Consider the following 18372-nt stretch of genomic DNA (forward strand, 5'->3'; position numbering starts at 1 on the left):
AGGGTCCATAGTTCATGTATGAAAATCTGTAAATCAAAGCCATTCCTTTGAGCCCCTTTTTTTTATCTCTCTTCAGAGAAGTATGGAGTGCTAGGTATTGTTTTTTAAATAGTGTGTATATTTATTTGTTCAGAAAAGCAGCTGTTGATTACTTCTGTTAGAGGTTTGACCCCCTCTGCTGAAGCGCTTGAGCTGACTTGTTGCATTTGTTCTCATTTTGCAGTTCACCCCCTCACCCTTCAACTTTTCGTGGGCCAGCAGTTGCACCTGTACAAGTCCCACTGAGCACTCTGCTCTCAGGATTGGTGCCATGATGCAGGGAAGCTGTATTCAGTGGGGTCACATTAGTGTTAGCAGTTAAGATATGATTTGTCCCACCAGTTTTGGCATGACTCAGGTTCAGTAGATAATTAGAACCTCATGCCAAACTTTTGCTACATTGTAGACTGGAGCAGTAATTTGTTTTATATGTAATAACTATAATCGCTAACGGGGATTGACAAATGTATTACTAATTCAGCAATTACTTCATTATGAGGCACTAATAGGAAAAAATCTACCCGAAGTCTAAAATCTCTCTTGTGAATTGATCCTTAATTCTGTACATAATTTTGACTTGAGTAGTATTTACTTAAAGCTAGAAATTGCTTTAAAATCTCAGGTAATATGTAACTAATGCCATATGAAGGTTTTTTTTTTTTGTTTTGCGGTTTTGTTTGTGTTTCTTTTTTCCTTCTTCAACTACATCAGCCAGTTTTTACCTCTTGACACAGGAGCAAAATTCTCGAGCAATTTTAATACAGCTCTTCTTCCACAGCTTCAGTGAGTACTGGGTGGTGGGGCTGACCTAGTGCAGGACTTTGACCTAGTCAGCATCTTCTGTCCTTGGAAAGAGGTAGAGAATGGGGATATAGAAAATGAACAACATGTCCGTAGCTCTCTACCTGCACATCCAGCCGTAATGGCATTAGATTTCTTTTGACATTTGTGGACTAATTTTGGGCTTGCTCCTTGTTTTTCCTCTGAAAGGTTGGCCTTGCTTGCCTCCAAACTTTTGGCTCTTTGGAGTGTTTGGCATGAAGAGTGCTTCAAGACAGGGTCATGAAAAGTCCAAATTTTCCCTCCCACTATGGGGATGGAATATTAGGATGGGCTGAGCAGTTTTGGAGGGGGAGGAGAAGGAAATGGAGAGACAGAAAAGAAATCAATTCACTCTTCTGTGGGTTGAAGAGATCCCCACTAACATGTCATTATTTTTCTGTAAAGGGCAAGGTAACAGTAGCAGTAAAGACTTTCCTCTTTTATTAGTGATGTGACTCATTCAAATTCTAGAACATATAAAGTGAATTAGACTAAATTTTTTAGAGTGAGAGGTTCCTCCCTTTTAAAAAGACCTAATGTTCACATCATAAGATTGGGTCCCATTAAGTTGGACAGTGGCATTTGCTGCTTTTTTGGATGCCTGTGGTGTACACAGTGGACAGCAAAACTGACATTTAACAAACTGCACCAGCAGGCAGAAAGTGTTTCACAGAGGCCTCCAAATACCTGACAAGTAGAGTTTGCTTTTGGTCACAACTTTTCTAGTCTGACCGGTAGCTTGCAAGCTTTGCTGTACTGAATATTTGTTAGGCCATCCACTGACCCCTCTTACTGTATGTTGCCACTTTGTTAAGGATGAATAATATTATTATAAACTGACAGTTTAAACAAAAAAAAAAAATCAATCAGTGCAGACTTTGTAAGGTTGGTTGATGTGAGATTACAGATTTCTGGATCCTGTGAAGGGATTGCACATTCTGGATCTACTTTGGTTCATGTAGTTCCTGTGGTTTCACTTTTCTAAGTGCTTGGCCTGGTGATAGAATTTTGTGTCTGTTGAGGAGGATACTCAAGTTAACCATGTCTGTGGGAGTAGTTTTCATGTTTGATTTACACTGCGACAGTGGACAATGCATAGACTGTTTATAAAAGCTGATGCTTAGAGGTGTCCCAGGCTGACTGTTGCCAGCCAAGGCTGAAGTACTGTAAATCTTGTCAGTTCTCAACCACATAGAAACACAGTGTATTTTTTGAGATTGGCATATCCACGATAAACCTTTAAACAAGAGACGTGGAGATGTGCGTTATTAAATGTGCATGAAAACAGAAACCAGAGAAATTAATAATGGGTGTCTGTAGTAATTTTTTGTCATTTTGTACTATGCTTAGCTGGTGTTTTTATTTTGCAGTGGGGCCAGGTTGTGTACCTGCCAGGGGGAGCTTGCTGTCCCATCATATCTGCCCTGTTTAGTCCATGGGCAGCTGCATGAGTAGTGGGGAACAGCCTCCATAAATGAATTACCCTCATGACAGAACTGTGAACGGCAGAATGGGAAGTCCTTGCAGTCTGTAGCTGCTCATCTTCAGACCTCCACTGATGTGACAGTGGGTGCATAGCTGGCAGTGGATAGATGTGGCTAACACCACAGCTTGGTTGTCTCTGAGATGGAATAAGGCATGAGATCCTGACTCTGATTCAATATCATCTGCTTTGCAACCTGATTTTGCAGACCAGATGTTTTAGGACAAACATCTGTGAGCACAAACAATTGCAGTGTCCTTTTGAAGTGAGTCCCTCTTGCGTCTCCATGTGTTTAGATAATAGTTCATGGAGCCCTCTGCCCTTTTCTCTAGAGACCTCTTCCCCCATAAGCAGGATCAGTTACACATCATTTTATCCTTCTGTCCCATACAGATATGGTGATGATGTCAAAGGTGTAAAAACTCCAGGAAATACACCTTGAAAATACTGTTTTGAAAGCTGGATGAAATATTACCAAGAGCCCGGGTAAAGTCTTACTACTTCGTGTTACCTGACTTTAAAAAAGAAACATACCAAATTGTTGATATGAATACGAACACGGATTAGTGGGATAGATAGACATTTTTTAATTATTATTATTTCCATCACTAAACCTCCTTTCCAGAATAGTAGTTAGAGGGTGATGTGCAGTTTTAGACTGCGTCAATTTTTTTTCCTCATGAAAAGTGTCATTACAGTCACTCCAGATAAATGGCGATTAAATTAAGTTTAGATTAATTTGGATCTAAATTAGCTTTAGATTTAGTGCGGTATTTGGCATTTAAATCTCTTTCCAGTATAAAACAATAGTTTTATATATGATTTGTTCTTTATAAGAAATGAATGCCTTTTGTACTTTTCATCCCATTTTCCTATTGAACGTATTTTTTCCTCTCCTCTGTTTTCTTTGCTTCTCTTTCAGCCTGTAGTGGGTACAGTATCCCCCACTGCAGTGAATAGCTCAAATTTGCAACCACATAATATATACTCAATGCATTCCAGCTGGCAAAGGCAAGAAATTTCGACAGGCTTTATCCCTTGCAGAGAATATTGCCAAGATGATTTGTATATTCAGTACAAGTAGTTTTCTAAAATTGGTGCAGATAAAAGTTTGGGATGAGACAAACAGTTTTAGAAATTGGGCCAGAATCCTTAATACAGTCATCTTCAGCTGTATCATTTTTGATGTGTCTTATTTTCAGCACAACAAAGATGTTTCTGGTATGTTTTATTAATACACCCATGAAGATCCTTTATAAACTGCTAATTTTCTAAGGCCATTGATTGCACCTGTGCTCCATAACCTGATATACTGATCCCACTGTGCAACTTTCCAGTTTGTAAGATCTGCTTGGATTGGGAAAACTTTCCAACTGGCACTAGCTTTGAAGCGTTGCTGGTTTTGGCCATGTATCTTTGAAAAGATGCAAACAATACAGTGTACTGTTTGTCCCTTTTCTATTAGCCCTGCTGTAATATCACTTTTAGAGGCAATGAAGCAGCACGTGAATAAATAAAATACTTGATTTAAAAATGCATTTGAGAGTCACACGTCTAAATTGCCCATGATTTTGGTAACATGAAAATCCCTGCTGAGTAGGAAATTATAACCGCTCATCATCCTCTTCAGTATTTACTCAAAAGGTATGACTCTGTTAATACCCTAATGAAGCACTTAAATAAAACACATTCCAGAGAGGACAAAATAACCAGACTTTAAGTAAGTGTGAAAGTACTCTTGTCATTTAATAAGTTGTCAGAATGGCAGAAGTTTCAGTGCTTTTACTTACTTTTTGGCTTAGTCTTAGCCAAACTAAATGGGGAGAAATTACTCCTAATACTCCTAATTAAGTGCATAACTGTAGAAATAACAAACTATTAGTAAACTATTGGAAGTGTGCAAGATAAAGCGTGGAGTGCTTTTAAAAATGGAAACTGTTAGGCAAGCAAGTGTTTAATTTGTTGATAGTGTTCATGCTATTTGTGGCATCCTAATGAAAACTAATTAAGTGTTGGAAAATTATTTGCTAGTACACTGAATGCAATCCTGCAGTCTATTATAGAAGAAGCTAAACACAATCCCATAGCATTGGAACAGTATGAAATCTGTCTGGGCATTTCTAGTGGCTTCAGCATAGCTATTTCACAGGTCATGAGCAGAGCACAGATCAGTAGCACTTACTTGTGCCTCGTCCACTTCTAGCAGGGAACAAGTTGCAGGAGGCAGAGTAGGATGCTCGTCTCTCCTGGCTTTGCAGGGCATGCTGGAATATGTGTGCTTGTGAGTTTGGAGGGAGGGATGCAGTTGGGTGAAGACTGGTGTTGCTGCATCTCACAGTTTGAGTTGGCTAAACTCCTCACCACCCCCTTGTCCATGTGAGCTCCTCACCCAGGGAGTGGCAGCAGTGTTTTAGAAGCATCCATGTCTGGAAGTGAAGAACTGGGCTGAGTCTGTGACTGGCACCGCATTGCCTTCTGTTTTCTCTAGTTCTTTTGCGTGTTCATTTTCCCTGAGCAGCTCAATAGCTGCACTGTCTCCTGATTGAGAGGGATGGGAGCTGGAAGGTGGGAGAGCTTTGCGCTTTTGTTTATGAAAGCTGTTTGTGAGAACGGCTTTTCTGTTCTCACAGACGAGAGCTTTGCGAAAATCTGAGTGAAATCACAGAATTGTAAGTTCTGGAAATACAAAGAAAATTAAAGCAAAAGTAACCCTTTTTTCAGTGCATACATGTTTATACTTGTCAGCTGATCTAGATAAGCCATCTTTACGTTTGCTAGGGAGGAAAAATAACATCTCATGGAAGCATTTCCCTCTCCTCAGTTGTTTGAGTCTGTGTCCATGCCTTACACTGCTGCCCAGAGCAGTGCATCCCTCTGCATCCAGATTTCTCTTCTAAAGAGATCTCTGAGAGTAAGTGAATGAAATGGTTCTGTATTATCTTTAAAAAAACCAGTGTTAAAAAAAAAAACAATCTCAGAGAAGAGACATACGTTACAAAATGTATGGAGTCAAAGATACCTCCACTGTAATGATGGGGTTTTGTCATCGTAATGTTCCTCCCGTTTCTGTGCAAGATTTCCTAGTTTCCTGACCCTATTGCTCTCATCCATAGTTTCTTGTATATGGATGTGCTCCTGAAGACCTACTTGTTATTTGTCTTCCCCTGCTCATATGTCTATGCTGCAGAATTCCAGAAGAAACATTTGCTCACCTGTCCTTCTTATGAGATAGAAAGAGAAAATGAGACAATGAAAAGCAAATTCCTCGCACTGGTACGCTGCATATGTTCATCATAGGTTGACATTGAAACTAGGCTGACATTATTATTTATAACAGTATATTATGTTACAATAAAACTAAGCAGAGGGTAGCTCTAGAAATTGGAAGGATGCCCGTCAATTATGCTTTGAAGTGAAAACCTTGCTTCCAAGATACTAATTAGCAGACAGAGCAAGTTGGTTGGGGTGGCAGAGGAGAGAATTTCTCTGCCAACAAAAATGGAGAAAAATCTAATTTTCTTCAGATTTATGAAAGATAAAACTTACAAGTTTTCTTAAAGTTCTTTTGCTTTTATTTTGAAAAACAAAGTAGAGCCAGTCTTCCATGTCTGAAAATGGGCCTGTTTAGTTATTATTTGGCCTCCTTTCAGAAGGTCTGGAGCAGAACTCCTCCGCTCTTAAGCTCAGTGACTCTCTGACTTGAGGTTGATATCCCCTAAGGCAATGGCAGAAAATGTCGCCTTCCTTTGAGACTGCTCCTCAGAGCTCTGACACCCTTTTCTGTTGTAAAAAAGAGTAACAGATTGGTTATTTCTGTGAACCATCTGATTCTTTCCTGCTTTACTCCTGCAGAATGATTCTGTGCTAGTGACCTACTGAAACCAGGACACCTACAAAGTTCTGCTTTGCACAGTGTGTAAAGTCCTTTTTCTCATCCTTTTTTGCAGTAGTCTGCTGTCATGGGGACACAGGAGCAGGTCTATTTAAAAAACCAAAGATGCCAAAATGAATTAGAATCTCCAGTATTCTTGGAAATTCGGGCTAAAAAATACCAACCAACCACTGCAGCAAATAATAGATAAATAATAGATTAAACAGCAAGAACAAAAAAGCTATCCATTAACTAGCTATCTCAGGTTTCATCTGAAACACATTCCCTAAAGGTTTTCTAGTGCTGTGGGTTTTGATGTTTTGCTGCCTTGGTCAGGAAACAAATTCGAAATGAAATGGGCTTAAAATAAGAGTGGCTTAAAGCATGTGTGTGTTGCAGGGGAAGACTGCAATGGTTTTGGTATACTATATCTAAGCAGACAAAAGAAGTAATTATTCTTATAGAAACTATGAAACCTGACATCCTGAAAAAGCTAATTAAAGAAAAGGTGAAGCAATTCAGCCAGTTTCAGTTTGCTTTATTACCTGTGTATCATTTTAAACATATCTGGTATGGAAGAAGAAAAGTAGAAACCACCTTCCCAAATTTCCTTTCTCCAAGTTATTATTTCTTCCACATATCTCTTGTGGAATTAAACTTGCTGTTTAATTAGCAAGTTATCCTCACATATGAAATGGTGCGTGTGATTCTCATGTAAAAATATATAATCTTCACATTTAAAAATGCATCCCATTTAATGTTTTAAAGTCTAAAACTTTTTCTTCCTCTGCTCCTATTCTCCCAAAGGAATTATCTACAGAACACTGTGCCTTAGTAGTTTATTACTGGGGTAGAAATAATAGCTGTTATTTACGTTACTGAAAAACAGATTACTTTTTTACTATTTCTGATTGCTGTTTGTTTCCATTTCAGACAAACTGTCAAAACCCATTAACTCAATGTAAATCTGTCCAGGTATTTCTATAGACTTTGGATCAGGCTCAGAGACACTGGTCTTGCCATCACACAAAGTGAGCTGGGATCTGTCCTTGCCTCCATGTGGCAGTCTGACCAGTGAGTGGCAGGATGCTGTATCACTTATGTCCCAGGTTCACAGGGATTATTTCACATTGTGTTATGTACCTTAAGTTACATCACCAATTTTAAAAGCAATTGTCCCCCAGCCCGCTAATTCTGTTGCTAATCAAGATCGAAGCAAAGAATATAGATTAGTAGTGGAGTTGCTTCTACGGTCCCCACTTACGTGTGGGAGCTTTTCAGACCCTTCTGGATTCCCAGAGTTCCCAGGGAGGCTGCAGACTGGAAGAGGTGACTGCCAAATACAGCCATTAGTCGCTTTACCATAGCTGTTGTCTTCTTAATACTCATTTTAAAGCAATATGCATCTCTGTGCACACACACACACATAGTGTCAGTACTATTGCACTTTGCTCTATATTCCTAGTCTGCTCGTTTTATTATTAAAAGTTCCCACTCATTAAAATCTCCTTAGAGGAGAAGTAGTGGGTTTGATGATGATTATTTTTCCGGTTAACGTGAAATGAGTCAAGATTTCTTTTTTAATAGGAAAGCAATTTTCGATCTCACGATAATAATTTAGTATTTTCAGCACAGGAGAAAATACACAATAAATCTTTCCCATGATATTATCACGTAGGGATCAAATTTGTACTCGTTATTCAGTCAAAAATCTGTTGAAAGCTGGTATGAGTGGAAGGCAAGTAAAGACTTTGTTCTTTGAATGACCTCTTTCTTGGTATGTATTCAGTAATCACTTTCTTTATCTAGTCAGATTCCTAGACCACTGGCCCTCCACTTCTGTTTTACTGGTGGTTTTAGTCTCTTCCATATGCACAGCACACCGTAATAGCCCAGATTGTCCCTATTCCTTCTCCTTGAGAAGTTGTTTTAAAAATGAAATAATCTGCTGTTGTGCCTTACAGAACTGGCTTCCTGGTGTTTTGTGGGGAGTGTGGCTGTGCTGAGCATCCAGTCCAACCCTGCTTGTACAGGGCAGTAGAAAGGCTCCTGTTCACTGTAGTGGATACGGATACTGCCCAGAAAACAATGCTAAGGGTGAACTCCCTGACCCTTGAGGTGAAGCTTTTCGGGGGTGTACTCCAGAACTAGGACTGGAAGTGATGGAATGAGCTGCATCTGCCTTAGCAAGCAGCATAGCATGATAGGGGTGAAGCATCTAGTTCAGAGTCCCTGGCCACCACACAACACATGTTTTGAGCAGGGTTTAGTGTGGATTAGCTCTGGTCTGGTCATGCGGACCTAATGCCCATTAGTGGTGGAAACACAACAGTTGTGTCCTTGGGGTGTGGTTTAGTTTCATGTGAAAAGAATCCAGTTTGTGCACTCAGAGGTCACTCTGTCATGCAAACCAAAGCATGGTAAAATATTTGTTCAAGAAAGAGTCTTCTGAACTGTATTAAAAGACCAGCATGGTCACAGAAGGGCAGTAATATGCCAGCTACAAACCTCAGCTGTACCTATCTGTGGCAGATAGGGCATGATATAGTTCAAAGTTGCACAACCTCCATGAATGGCTGAAAATCACTTTTCCAGTATTTTTCCCCATCACTGGACACTGTTAAGATTCAGCTGGGCAGGGTGCTGGACCATCTTGTCTGGACTGTGTTTTTGACAAGAAAGGATGGACCAAATGATCCTTGAGGTCCCTTCTAACTTCATGTTCAATCATTCTGTGTTTCTATGAATATGTTATTTTGTGTTTTTCCTAAGCCTACCATGGCATTTCGGGGCTAGGCAACTTCATGTTTTGTAAAGGTCAGCAGTCTGACAGTGGATTATGAATCCTCTCATTCACAGTAAGTTTGTAGTAAGCAAAAAGTTGTAACCAAAACAACCCAAATATAGAAACTGCCGTATAAATGAGAGGCTACCTGTCAAAGAAGCCGATTTTTCATTTCAGAAAGATGTTTTTAATTTTGTCTTCTTAAATCTCATATTCTTATACTCTCATACTTATGATAGGATTTCATTGAGTACGTATGTGAGCCTGATGTTCATTTTACCATTGTTCCTATTACATGTGAGCAGTAATTCTGGAAGTACATGATGCTTCCTCTTTGTGAAGAATTTTAAAGCTAGCACTGTTAATGTGAAACAGGAGCCTTGGAAAAGATAGGAATGGTCAGGCACTCTGGAGCAAATATTTGGAGCAAAAGCTTAATTACATGGATACCAGATGAAGGCAGTCTTATAAACAGTTTTGGTATTTTTGACATGGTGGTAAAAAACAGAAAGCAAAAAGAAGCCAAATTGACTTAGTAACTGAAATGTAGCAGTAGACTGAATCTGAAAGTCGACAGGTGAATGTTTTCTACAGTCCTGGCAGAGAGAAAGGCTGAATTGAATAGCCAAATTCTGCTTGATTTCTTTGGGAGCAGAATCAAGTCTTTAATTCGTGAAAAACTTCTGTTTTGATTTTAATGAGAGTTACGTGACTTAAATCTTGTTTAATGTTTTGGAAGCACCGGGTAAGGTTTAAATCAAATAATAAGTTTTCTAGACATTTAATAGCATTATTCTTCTTGGTGCTGCTATTACCTCAGGGTATTTACTTTTGGCTGTTAGTGCAGCATAGAAGTTGATACTATTGAGAATGGAATTGGCAAATCTTAAAACAGAATGTTTAGATCATAAACATTTTAAAATAAGACTCCATAAAAAAGATGTATATTTTTTTAATATGAAATGTTAGTTGTGTTCTTGGCAGGCTTTGCTTCATAGGAGTCACATGCATTTCAAAGCGTGTTCTGCTAGCCAGCTGCAGCCAAAAGATTATTTCAAACCAGTGGAGACCCAATTCCCTTTTTCTTTTGCTTTTTTATCTCTCCCCCTTTACTGCAGGACTCTCTATATATCATACAACTGAAGTGTAGCCAATCATGGGGTGAAAAATTCATACTAGTATACACAACAGTGGAAAGCATAGAAACACTGACTAAAGACGCCAGCACTAGCCTTTGCTTTAAAAAGTACTGTTGAGATTTCTTTTCTTCAACACTTTTCAAATCTTCAAACTTCAAAAACTGTTGAATAACCTTTCAGAGCCAGAAGGATTGCATAACCTATATGGAGAACTGCTTTTGTCTGCCCTGCACTTACCTGTGGAGTGACACTGTCATCTTTTTAACAATTACTTGATTCCTCAGTGCTGCATGAAACCAGATATACTCCAGAGGCATGCAGATGGTGTTGGGTTTGGGGGAGAAATCGTAATAGAAGATGTTAATGGAGTGGTTCTTTATTTATCTCAATGAAATGTTGACATTTATTGTACTGCACATTAAATTTGGGGTTTATGGAGGTTTTTTTAAATAAATGTGAGTGAGAACGTTTGTTGTCCTGCTTTAAAGATGTCTTTAGAGGACTTATTTTTATAAAATATGAACTCAGTGTTGATGAAAGCTATTGTATGTAGGCAGTTGTGCAGGCAGAAGTCTTGCCTCACCTCAAGCATATACAGGCACCACAGTAGAAGCAACCTGGGCTGATCAAATAATGTACAGTTCAGTTATTCCAGAACAGAAGTTGACTCATTTTTTTTTCCCATAAAGTGAAGGTAGAGCTTTTTCCACCTTGGTTTTGGTCCTCTTATTCCTGTGTACTCTGCTGGATATGGGCCTGAGATCCCTGCCTGCTTTGGACTGAATGGGAACAATTAAAAGTGATTTTATATTGATCACTTGCTGTAGCTGTAACAGTCCCAAACAGAAAAGGTTTTTGTCCATTGCCCTGAAATATCATCAGAAAAGGTTTATAGAGCCTTTTGCTGAAAATATGTGTGTGACTGAAGTTTGAAGTGACTGACGGTGAGAAGTTGAGTGATGAAGGGGTTCCAGAAGAGTATATTGGAGTATACTGACCACCTTTGGAACTAGCTGTAAACCTACCCTCCTTAGCCATCCCACATCCTTCCTGTACAGAATGACATGTTGGAATTTGGTTGATATTAAGAATGTATACTTTAATGTAGTTTCTTTTCCTCTTTCTAAAAAGCAGAGATTAACACAAGGAATTTATTTTCCACAAGCCAATGTTAGCTTCATTCTTTGGCTGTCCAGTTAGGAACTGTGAAGGAAGCCTTGCATGACATAGGCCCATAAGGAAATTAACTTTTTGGCTTTTATTAATTTCAGTTTTAAAGTACTTAGTCTGATAGCAAACCAGTCAGATACTAGATAATATTGTACTGAAAAACTGTATCATTACTTTAGAAATTTACCACATTCTTCTTGGGCTGAGCTGAAAATTTCATTCAGTTGAGAAAGAAAGAATTCTGTTGCTAGGGTTTTCTTAAAAAAACAAAGAAGCAAACAAAACCCCAAAAAAACCCTCAAACCCAAAACTTCTTAGAAGTCAAGTTCTTAGATTCTTATCTAGATTGGCAGTAAGTATTCCAAATTCAAAGATGAAAAGCGTTTACTAGGTCTTATTCAAATATTTAACAGTTGCAGATTAGAGATAAATACCATACTATAAACATGGCAGTTCATTGGTTTCTGAGCTGATACCTTTACCAGAATGGAAAAGTAGTGATGGTAAGAGGTATATCTGCAGAGGCTTTTTGACTGATAGTGTTATTATCACCTCTTTTCCCATACTAATTTGTCAAGTAGGACTTGGAATGCAGTAGAAAGAATCTAATTCATGATTCTGTTATAGTTTTTGTATGGGCACTCACTGCAGAATATGTATTTAATCCTGACATTTTCCAGATTTAAATTAGACAAAATTGCTTGCTTTCATGTCTTTGTGCTTTACTTTTTGGCAACATTGCTGCTTTTCTCTGAGTTTCTCTGGTGCTACTAAATGTCACTCACATGGAATCTGTTTATTCCTAATTTTCATTTCCCTTTAGGTGATTGACTGCATCAGCAACAGGTGTTATTGTTACTGTCTCATTTCAGTTTAAGTATAATGGAGCATTCAAAAAGAACTGTAGTTGCTTACATTACATGCAGTCCTGCTATGTTTCCCACAGAAATGTAAAAAGACAGAGACCAAACTATGACCCAGCTTCATGTCCTCCTACATATTTGCCTTGCAGACCTGCATGATGAGATATTTATGCTGAGAATAGCCTGTATTTATAATGACCACATAATGGTAGCAAGAAAGAGACTGGCGATAAGCAAAAAACTACCAAGTGCTGAAGATTGATCACCTAATGCTTGCAGGGGAGAGGCGGGTGTATTTAAGAAAATCTAGGTAAAAGTTATATTAAGTGCATCAGAAATACTGAGGGCAATTCTTTGGATGAGTCTGCCACTTGAATAGTTTGTGGGGCTGAGTCCTTGATGATTTTGAGTAAGAATCCTTTGCAGCTGTTTGTATGAGTGTGAAGGGTTAAACAATAGAGCAGAAATACATCTTCATGCTTTTGCTTAAAAATAAAAGGGCTGGATTTCAGAAGGAGTTGTAAAGCTTTCAGCAAGAATCAGGAGAACACTGCAGTAAAATGAAAAGCTGAAATGTGAAGAGTGTGTGATGTGAGATGCCAGCTCAGCACTTTCAGGAGTCATGTACAGATCACATTGCTCTAGGAGAGGAGCCCACCCTTGGAATTGCAGTGAACTGTAGCAGTGACCGGCTGCCTTGCAATGTAAAGAAATTACATAGGCTGATACCTCTCCACCCAGTTACATCACCCGGTGGTAGCCTCTCTTAACAGTTCTTCACTCCAGGGAAAACAGATGTTATTTACAAGTACTTCTGTAGGGGTGGAAAATTCACCTTACTATACAGATTCCAGCTGCCCAAGGAAAAGAGTAAGAATGTTCATATGATAAAGGTTCTTTACTGAGGGTGTTTGTTTTTTCTCCTCTTTGTATAGGTTCAACGTGGGAGAAAACATTAAGGCAGATTGGTTTTGAAAGGTAAGCCATAAATTTGTTTCCTTAACGGTGAAAAAAGGAAGAAAAACTGCATGGAAAAGTTTGCAGCATTATTTATTTTAGCTGATCAAACATACCTATGTTGTCAAATTTAGAGAGGAAGTTATGCAGTGTCATGCACATACATGTTCAGTTCTGTTAGTGTCCTCTTTCTCCTGTCTATCTGAAGCAACTTATTCACTATATGAACTTGGCTCATAATGTTTTTTTGCTGGCAACTATACAGCATGCTAGTATTAGAAAAGGTGACACACTATTGGGCAAAAGTCTTCCTTATGAATGAAAATATTGCTCTCACTCTTATTATTTTTTCCATGAAACTGCTAACCTGTGACGTATTAGTTGACAAAAGTAAATGAAGTTGAAAGAGGACCAGAGATGGCAGAGAACTATTTAGCATCAGAGAAAAAAACAGAATTCAGCATTCCTCAAGTGCAAAAACTTCTTGCAGCCAAACTTAACCACAAGGTCATCATACCAGAAACATATGTCTAGTAAATTAAACTAGGCCAAGCCCAGTAAAAAGTGATCTGATGTTAAAATTCATATGCTCAATCTCATGTTTATTCTTTTAAAATTGGTAAGCAGAAGAATTTGCTGTCTGCTTTTGAAATGAAATTTTGCTGTTTTCCCTCAGTAGAGTGGCTTGCAATTGTGCACTAATATGCTTGGGTCACTGTTGACTGGGCAAGAAAGAATGTTGCATGTCTTCATGTTGTATCAGCGCATGCTGTGCATGCTGTCTGGGGCATCTCAGCAAAGCCGACAGACAGGACTTTCTGAAATCAATAAATAGCCATACAAATAATATGAAACAGCAAATTAGTTACTTGCTTCCTTTCTCACAAACAAAAAGCAAGCTGCATTTTAATTCTGGCTGTTACCTTGCATAACATTTTTATTACACCAAAGCAAGTTTTTGTTACAACAAAACCTGGTTTACTTGTTCAGCTAAATATATTCAATTTCCATCATAGACATTACATTTGAAAAATTGAAGGGTGGTGCTCTTTTCAGTGTAGTAGACATAGAAGTGCATGGAAAAAATCTGTTCCTATTGTCACACCCATAGATATTACATTGGTGCGTATAATTTTGGCTCTTCAAAGGAAACATAGAAAAGAAAATCACTTTTGAATGTGACAAAGATCTGTCTTGGTGAAATCTAGCTTTTAACTGGTACATTTGTAGCTTTACAAGCTAGGGTTAGTTTAAAAGTAAAATATAACAGAACAATAAAACCACTTTTCCTTTACCAAATAATATATAGAGGTCAAATTAATTTCTGTTGTAAATCTCTTGATACCAGTACAGTCATTCCTGTAAAGATTTTGGCCAAACATTTTTAAACAAAACCAAACATTTTGTTGCCATGTATTTTTATCACAACCTGAAAATCCAGACTGATCTGGAATACTTATCATTTTATAACTGAAGAAACATGGGCATTTTCCTTTCATAGCTTCCCACCAGTAAGAAATGTTTTAAAACTTTAAACAGATCACTAAATAAAAATATGTCTCTTCTACTGCCCCATAATCATAAAAATGCCCCAGTAATACAGGCAACCTGAGTAGAAAATTGCAGTCTCATAGTGTCAGTATTTAGTAGGTATAGGTATATATAGGTATACTGGATAGGTACCTGATCAAAATTAATTTAAAAATGTTCTTGTCTCAAATTTTTAGTATTAGGAATCTTTAGAAGTTTTAAAAAGTAATTTTAGCAAACATAAAATTAAGTGTACTAAACCTGTAGTTTCTGTTATGCAGGATAGCATAAGAAACAGTATGGATTGAAAGGAAAACTGTGATTCCATTTCAGTACAGCATTGGGGTAGGTGGGGGCTGTGGTTCATAAACACCAGCTTTGAGAAGGCACAGTGACAAATCAAAAATCAGACTAGAAATTCCTTAACTGTGACACCTTACTGTATGTTGTCTTTTTAGAGATAGAATGTTTTTAACAGTACTGCAGAAGAAAAGAAGATTTGGATATAGTGAAAGTTGCACACTCTCAGTTACTAAGCTGGATATTGTCAAGAGGTTCTTTTTAATGGTTTGTGCTCTTTCCTTAAGTTTCTTGATGAGCATTTCATTCAACATAATACCATACATGTGTGAAGAGCACTACAGTAAAATATTGATTCTTTCATTGCTCCATTCTTCTTTTAAGATTACAAATTAGCACCTGCGGGGCTCTTTGTCTCCATCAGAATGGAAAAAAAATACAGTTTTGAGGAATGCTAGAAGGAATTGATACCTTGGGTCTGTGGTTTGAAACTGCCAGCGGAAAAGGGACAATGTTTTTAAGCTGAGTTCATAAGAAGTTCTATTTGTGGCAATTTCCAACTTGTGAGGTGTTTCAAAACAACAAGGAGATCCCACACTAGCTGTGTACATGAAATGTATATGCAGCATGAAAAATGGACAATTCTTAATTCTTAGTTAAGACTGGATATTAGGAAAAATACTTTCACCAAAAGGGTAGTTGGGCATTGGAACAAGCTTCTCAGGGAAGTTGTAGAATCACTATCCGTGGAAGCGTTCAAAAAATATATGTACATGAGGTCCTTGGTGACATGGTTTATTGGTAGCAGTCCTGGGGTAAAGGTTGGACTTGATGATCTTAAAGGTCTATTCCAACCTAGTTGATTCTATGATTCTATGAATTACAGCTGAGAAGCCTGCCTGAGAGGAGACAAATACATAGAAGAGATTACTGTGCAGATCCCATTATTACCATTCTAGTTAGAAAAGAAGAAAGGCTTTCAGATGGCACTTCTGCGTCCTGAGAAATCGATTGCATCCTGGAGTAACTTTAACTGAAACAGCACATTAGTTAGCACAGATGGGATGAAAATTTTAATGTACTTGGCTTGCCATAATCATAGAAGCAAATGTGTTCTCTTCAGCTTTTTCAGAGAACCAGGAAAGAGAGAACAAGAAAAATAAAGTCCTTTAAACAGGTAGAACAGTTAAGGTTTGGAGGTTTTTTTGATAGTCATATTCTTGCATATATTTTAATATGAGACTTTTTATGACTGTAATGTATCAGCACTAACCGTTTGGTTGACTAAACGATCCATAACATATTTATGAAGTCCAGCGTTAACTCCTTTATAACAATATTTCTTTAATATCATATTGTATGTCATTGCCTAAGATCAGTATTTCTTATGCCTTAAGGAATAGTTTCCAAAGTAAACAAAGGGATACACATTGCTATGTGTAATATTTCTATGCAGGAAGTGCACTTAACTTACAGTCACAGAAGTAGAAATCCCAGGTCTGCAGACCTTTCAGACCTGAGAGATTATTCTGGGGGTCTATCACTACATACTTCCCCTAGTCTTATTGTCACGGCCATTGATAGGATAGTGAGCTACAGCTACATTAGGGCTGATCCCCTAAAAGTGTTCTTGTATTATGTATATCAGCACAAAGAAAAGAAGAGCAGCAGCACTCATAAAAGAAGAGTAGCAGCACTGCTATTTAAAAACATATTCTCTGCAAGCTGTTAACCTAGGTACACCTGAGCCAGCTGTGAAATATCAATTACATTTAAATGTGTTGTTTGAGCAAGCACATTCTTATTCAGGAGGAAGCAAGATGTTTAGATACACAAAAGGAAAGACATTCAGAGTAATGTCCTGAGGAGGAATATGTCTTTGTTTAAAAACTGGAAAAAAGTATATAAAATGGTCCTCTTAAGAGGTCATTTTAGAGTGCATTGATGAACAGGAGATGCAGACAGTTTACATTGCAGAAAATTAAGCCCAGATAATACACAGGTTATGTCATCACTGCTTTGTAGTTACACGATGTTTGTTCTGTAATAGTAGAGTGTTTACATTGCTATTGTTTTCATATCCTGGCAAACATAAAGGCACCAAGAGATCTGACTGTGAGGCTTTTATGTAAGCATTACTTGTGAGCTGAGGATGCTGCTTTTCAATGTAAGAGAAATTAAAAATGGTGGAGCTTGAGTAAAGTAGCTTTATATCCAGGAAATGACTGGAGTTAAAAGCTTTTCAATTAAATCGAGTATATGTGGGTTTGATAGATTTAAATGAAAGTCTTTGTGTTATTGATTGTTTTTTGAGACATTACAGATAAGCTAATTGTAACATATAGTAGTTATCATCTTTGTCCAAGATAATCTTGACTGCAGTCTCTGACTGCATTTTCTACAGAAAATTTTGGAGAAATTTGGAGAATTATGAAAAATGTTAGCTTGTATTATGCTGTTCCACAAGAAACATGGTTTAAAATGCTGAGCATGTGTGATACCTGCACATCAAACCAAATGTCATCTTACATGGTTTCTTTAATAATCTAAGCCAAAGCAAGTAGACTTGTGGATAAATAGAATGACCCAGGGTTTTTTTTTTTCATTGTTGGTGCATGTTTAGATGGCACCCCACATATTCATTAAAAATGTCTGGAAAGCAGTCTGCTCTGTTCTATGTTGTTCCAAATATGACTAAAAATGTGTTTCAGAAGGCGTTGTTCATCTCACTGGCTTCAGATTTTTTTCAGTCACACGAAAGACCCAGTAGAAATGGCTCACTCAAACTCTGAAGTGAAAGTTATGAACAATTAACAGTGACTGTGATTGTTTCCTGGCTACTCGGGCAATTAAAAACAGAGATTAATGCATAAAGGCTATTAAAATGCAAGACAGAAGAGGATGAGGTCAGACGTTGAGCTGGTCTTCTCCTGTAATGCAGTCTGGCTGCATCAAAAGAAGTGTGACCAGCAGGTTGAAGGAGGTGATCCTGCCCCTCTACTCTGCACTCCTGAGACCTCACTTGGAGTATTGTGTGCAGTTCTGGTGTCCTCAACATAAAAAGGACATGGAACTGTTGGAACAAGTCCAGAGAAGGGCCACGAGGATGATCAGGGGACTGGAGCACCTCCCATATGGAGACAGGCTGAGAAAGTTGGGGCTGTTCAGCCTGGAGAAGAGAAGGCTGCATGGAGACCTCATAGCAGCCTTCCAGTATCTGAAGGGGGCCTACAAGGATGCTGGGAAGGGACTCTTCATCAGGGACTATAGTGAGAGGACAAGGGGTAACGGGTTAAAACTTAAACAGGGGAAGTTTAGATTGGATATAAGGAAGAAATTCTTTCCTGAGAGGGTGGTGAGGCTCTGGAATGGGTTGCCCAGGCAAGTTGTGAATGCTCCATCCTTGGCGGTGT

General features: G+C 38.2%; 1 protein-coding gene across 1 annotated transcript in view; it reads left to right on the plus strand.

Moving 5' to 3' along the window:
- PIEZO2 (piezo type mechanosensitive ion channel component 2) overlaps positions 1-18372 on the plus strand; it is a gene marked incomplete at its 5' end in the record, with an annotated part of 302973 nt that overhangs the window by 129439 nt on the left and 155162 nt on the right. The window contains one exon of the mRNA XM_080609696.1: positions 13108-13150. Within this exon, the coding sequence (XP_080465822.1) occupies positions 13108-13150 (43 nt within the window). The remainder of the gene's footprint in view (positions 1-13107; positions 13151-18372) is intronic.

Source organism: Psittacula echo (genome assembly GCF_963264785.1).
Source record: "Psittacula echo genome assembly, chromosome: 2".
Classification (NCBI taxonomy): Eukaryota; Metazoa; Chordata; class Aves; order Psittaciformes; family Psittacidae; genus Psittacula; species Psittacula echo.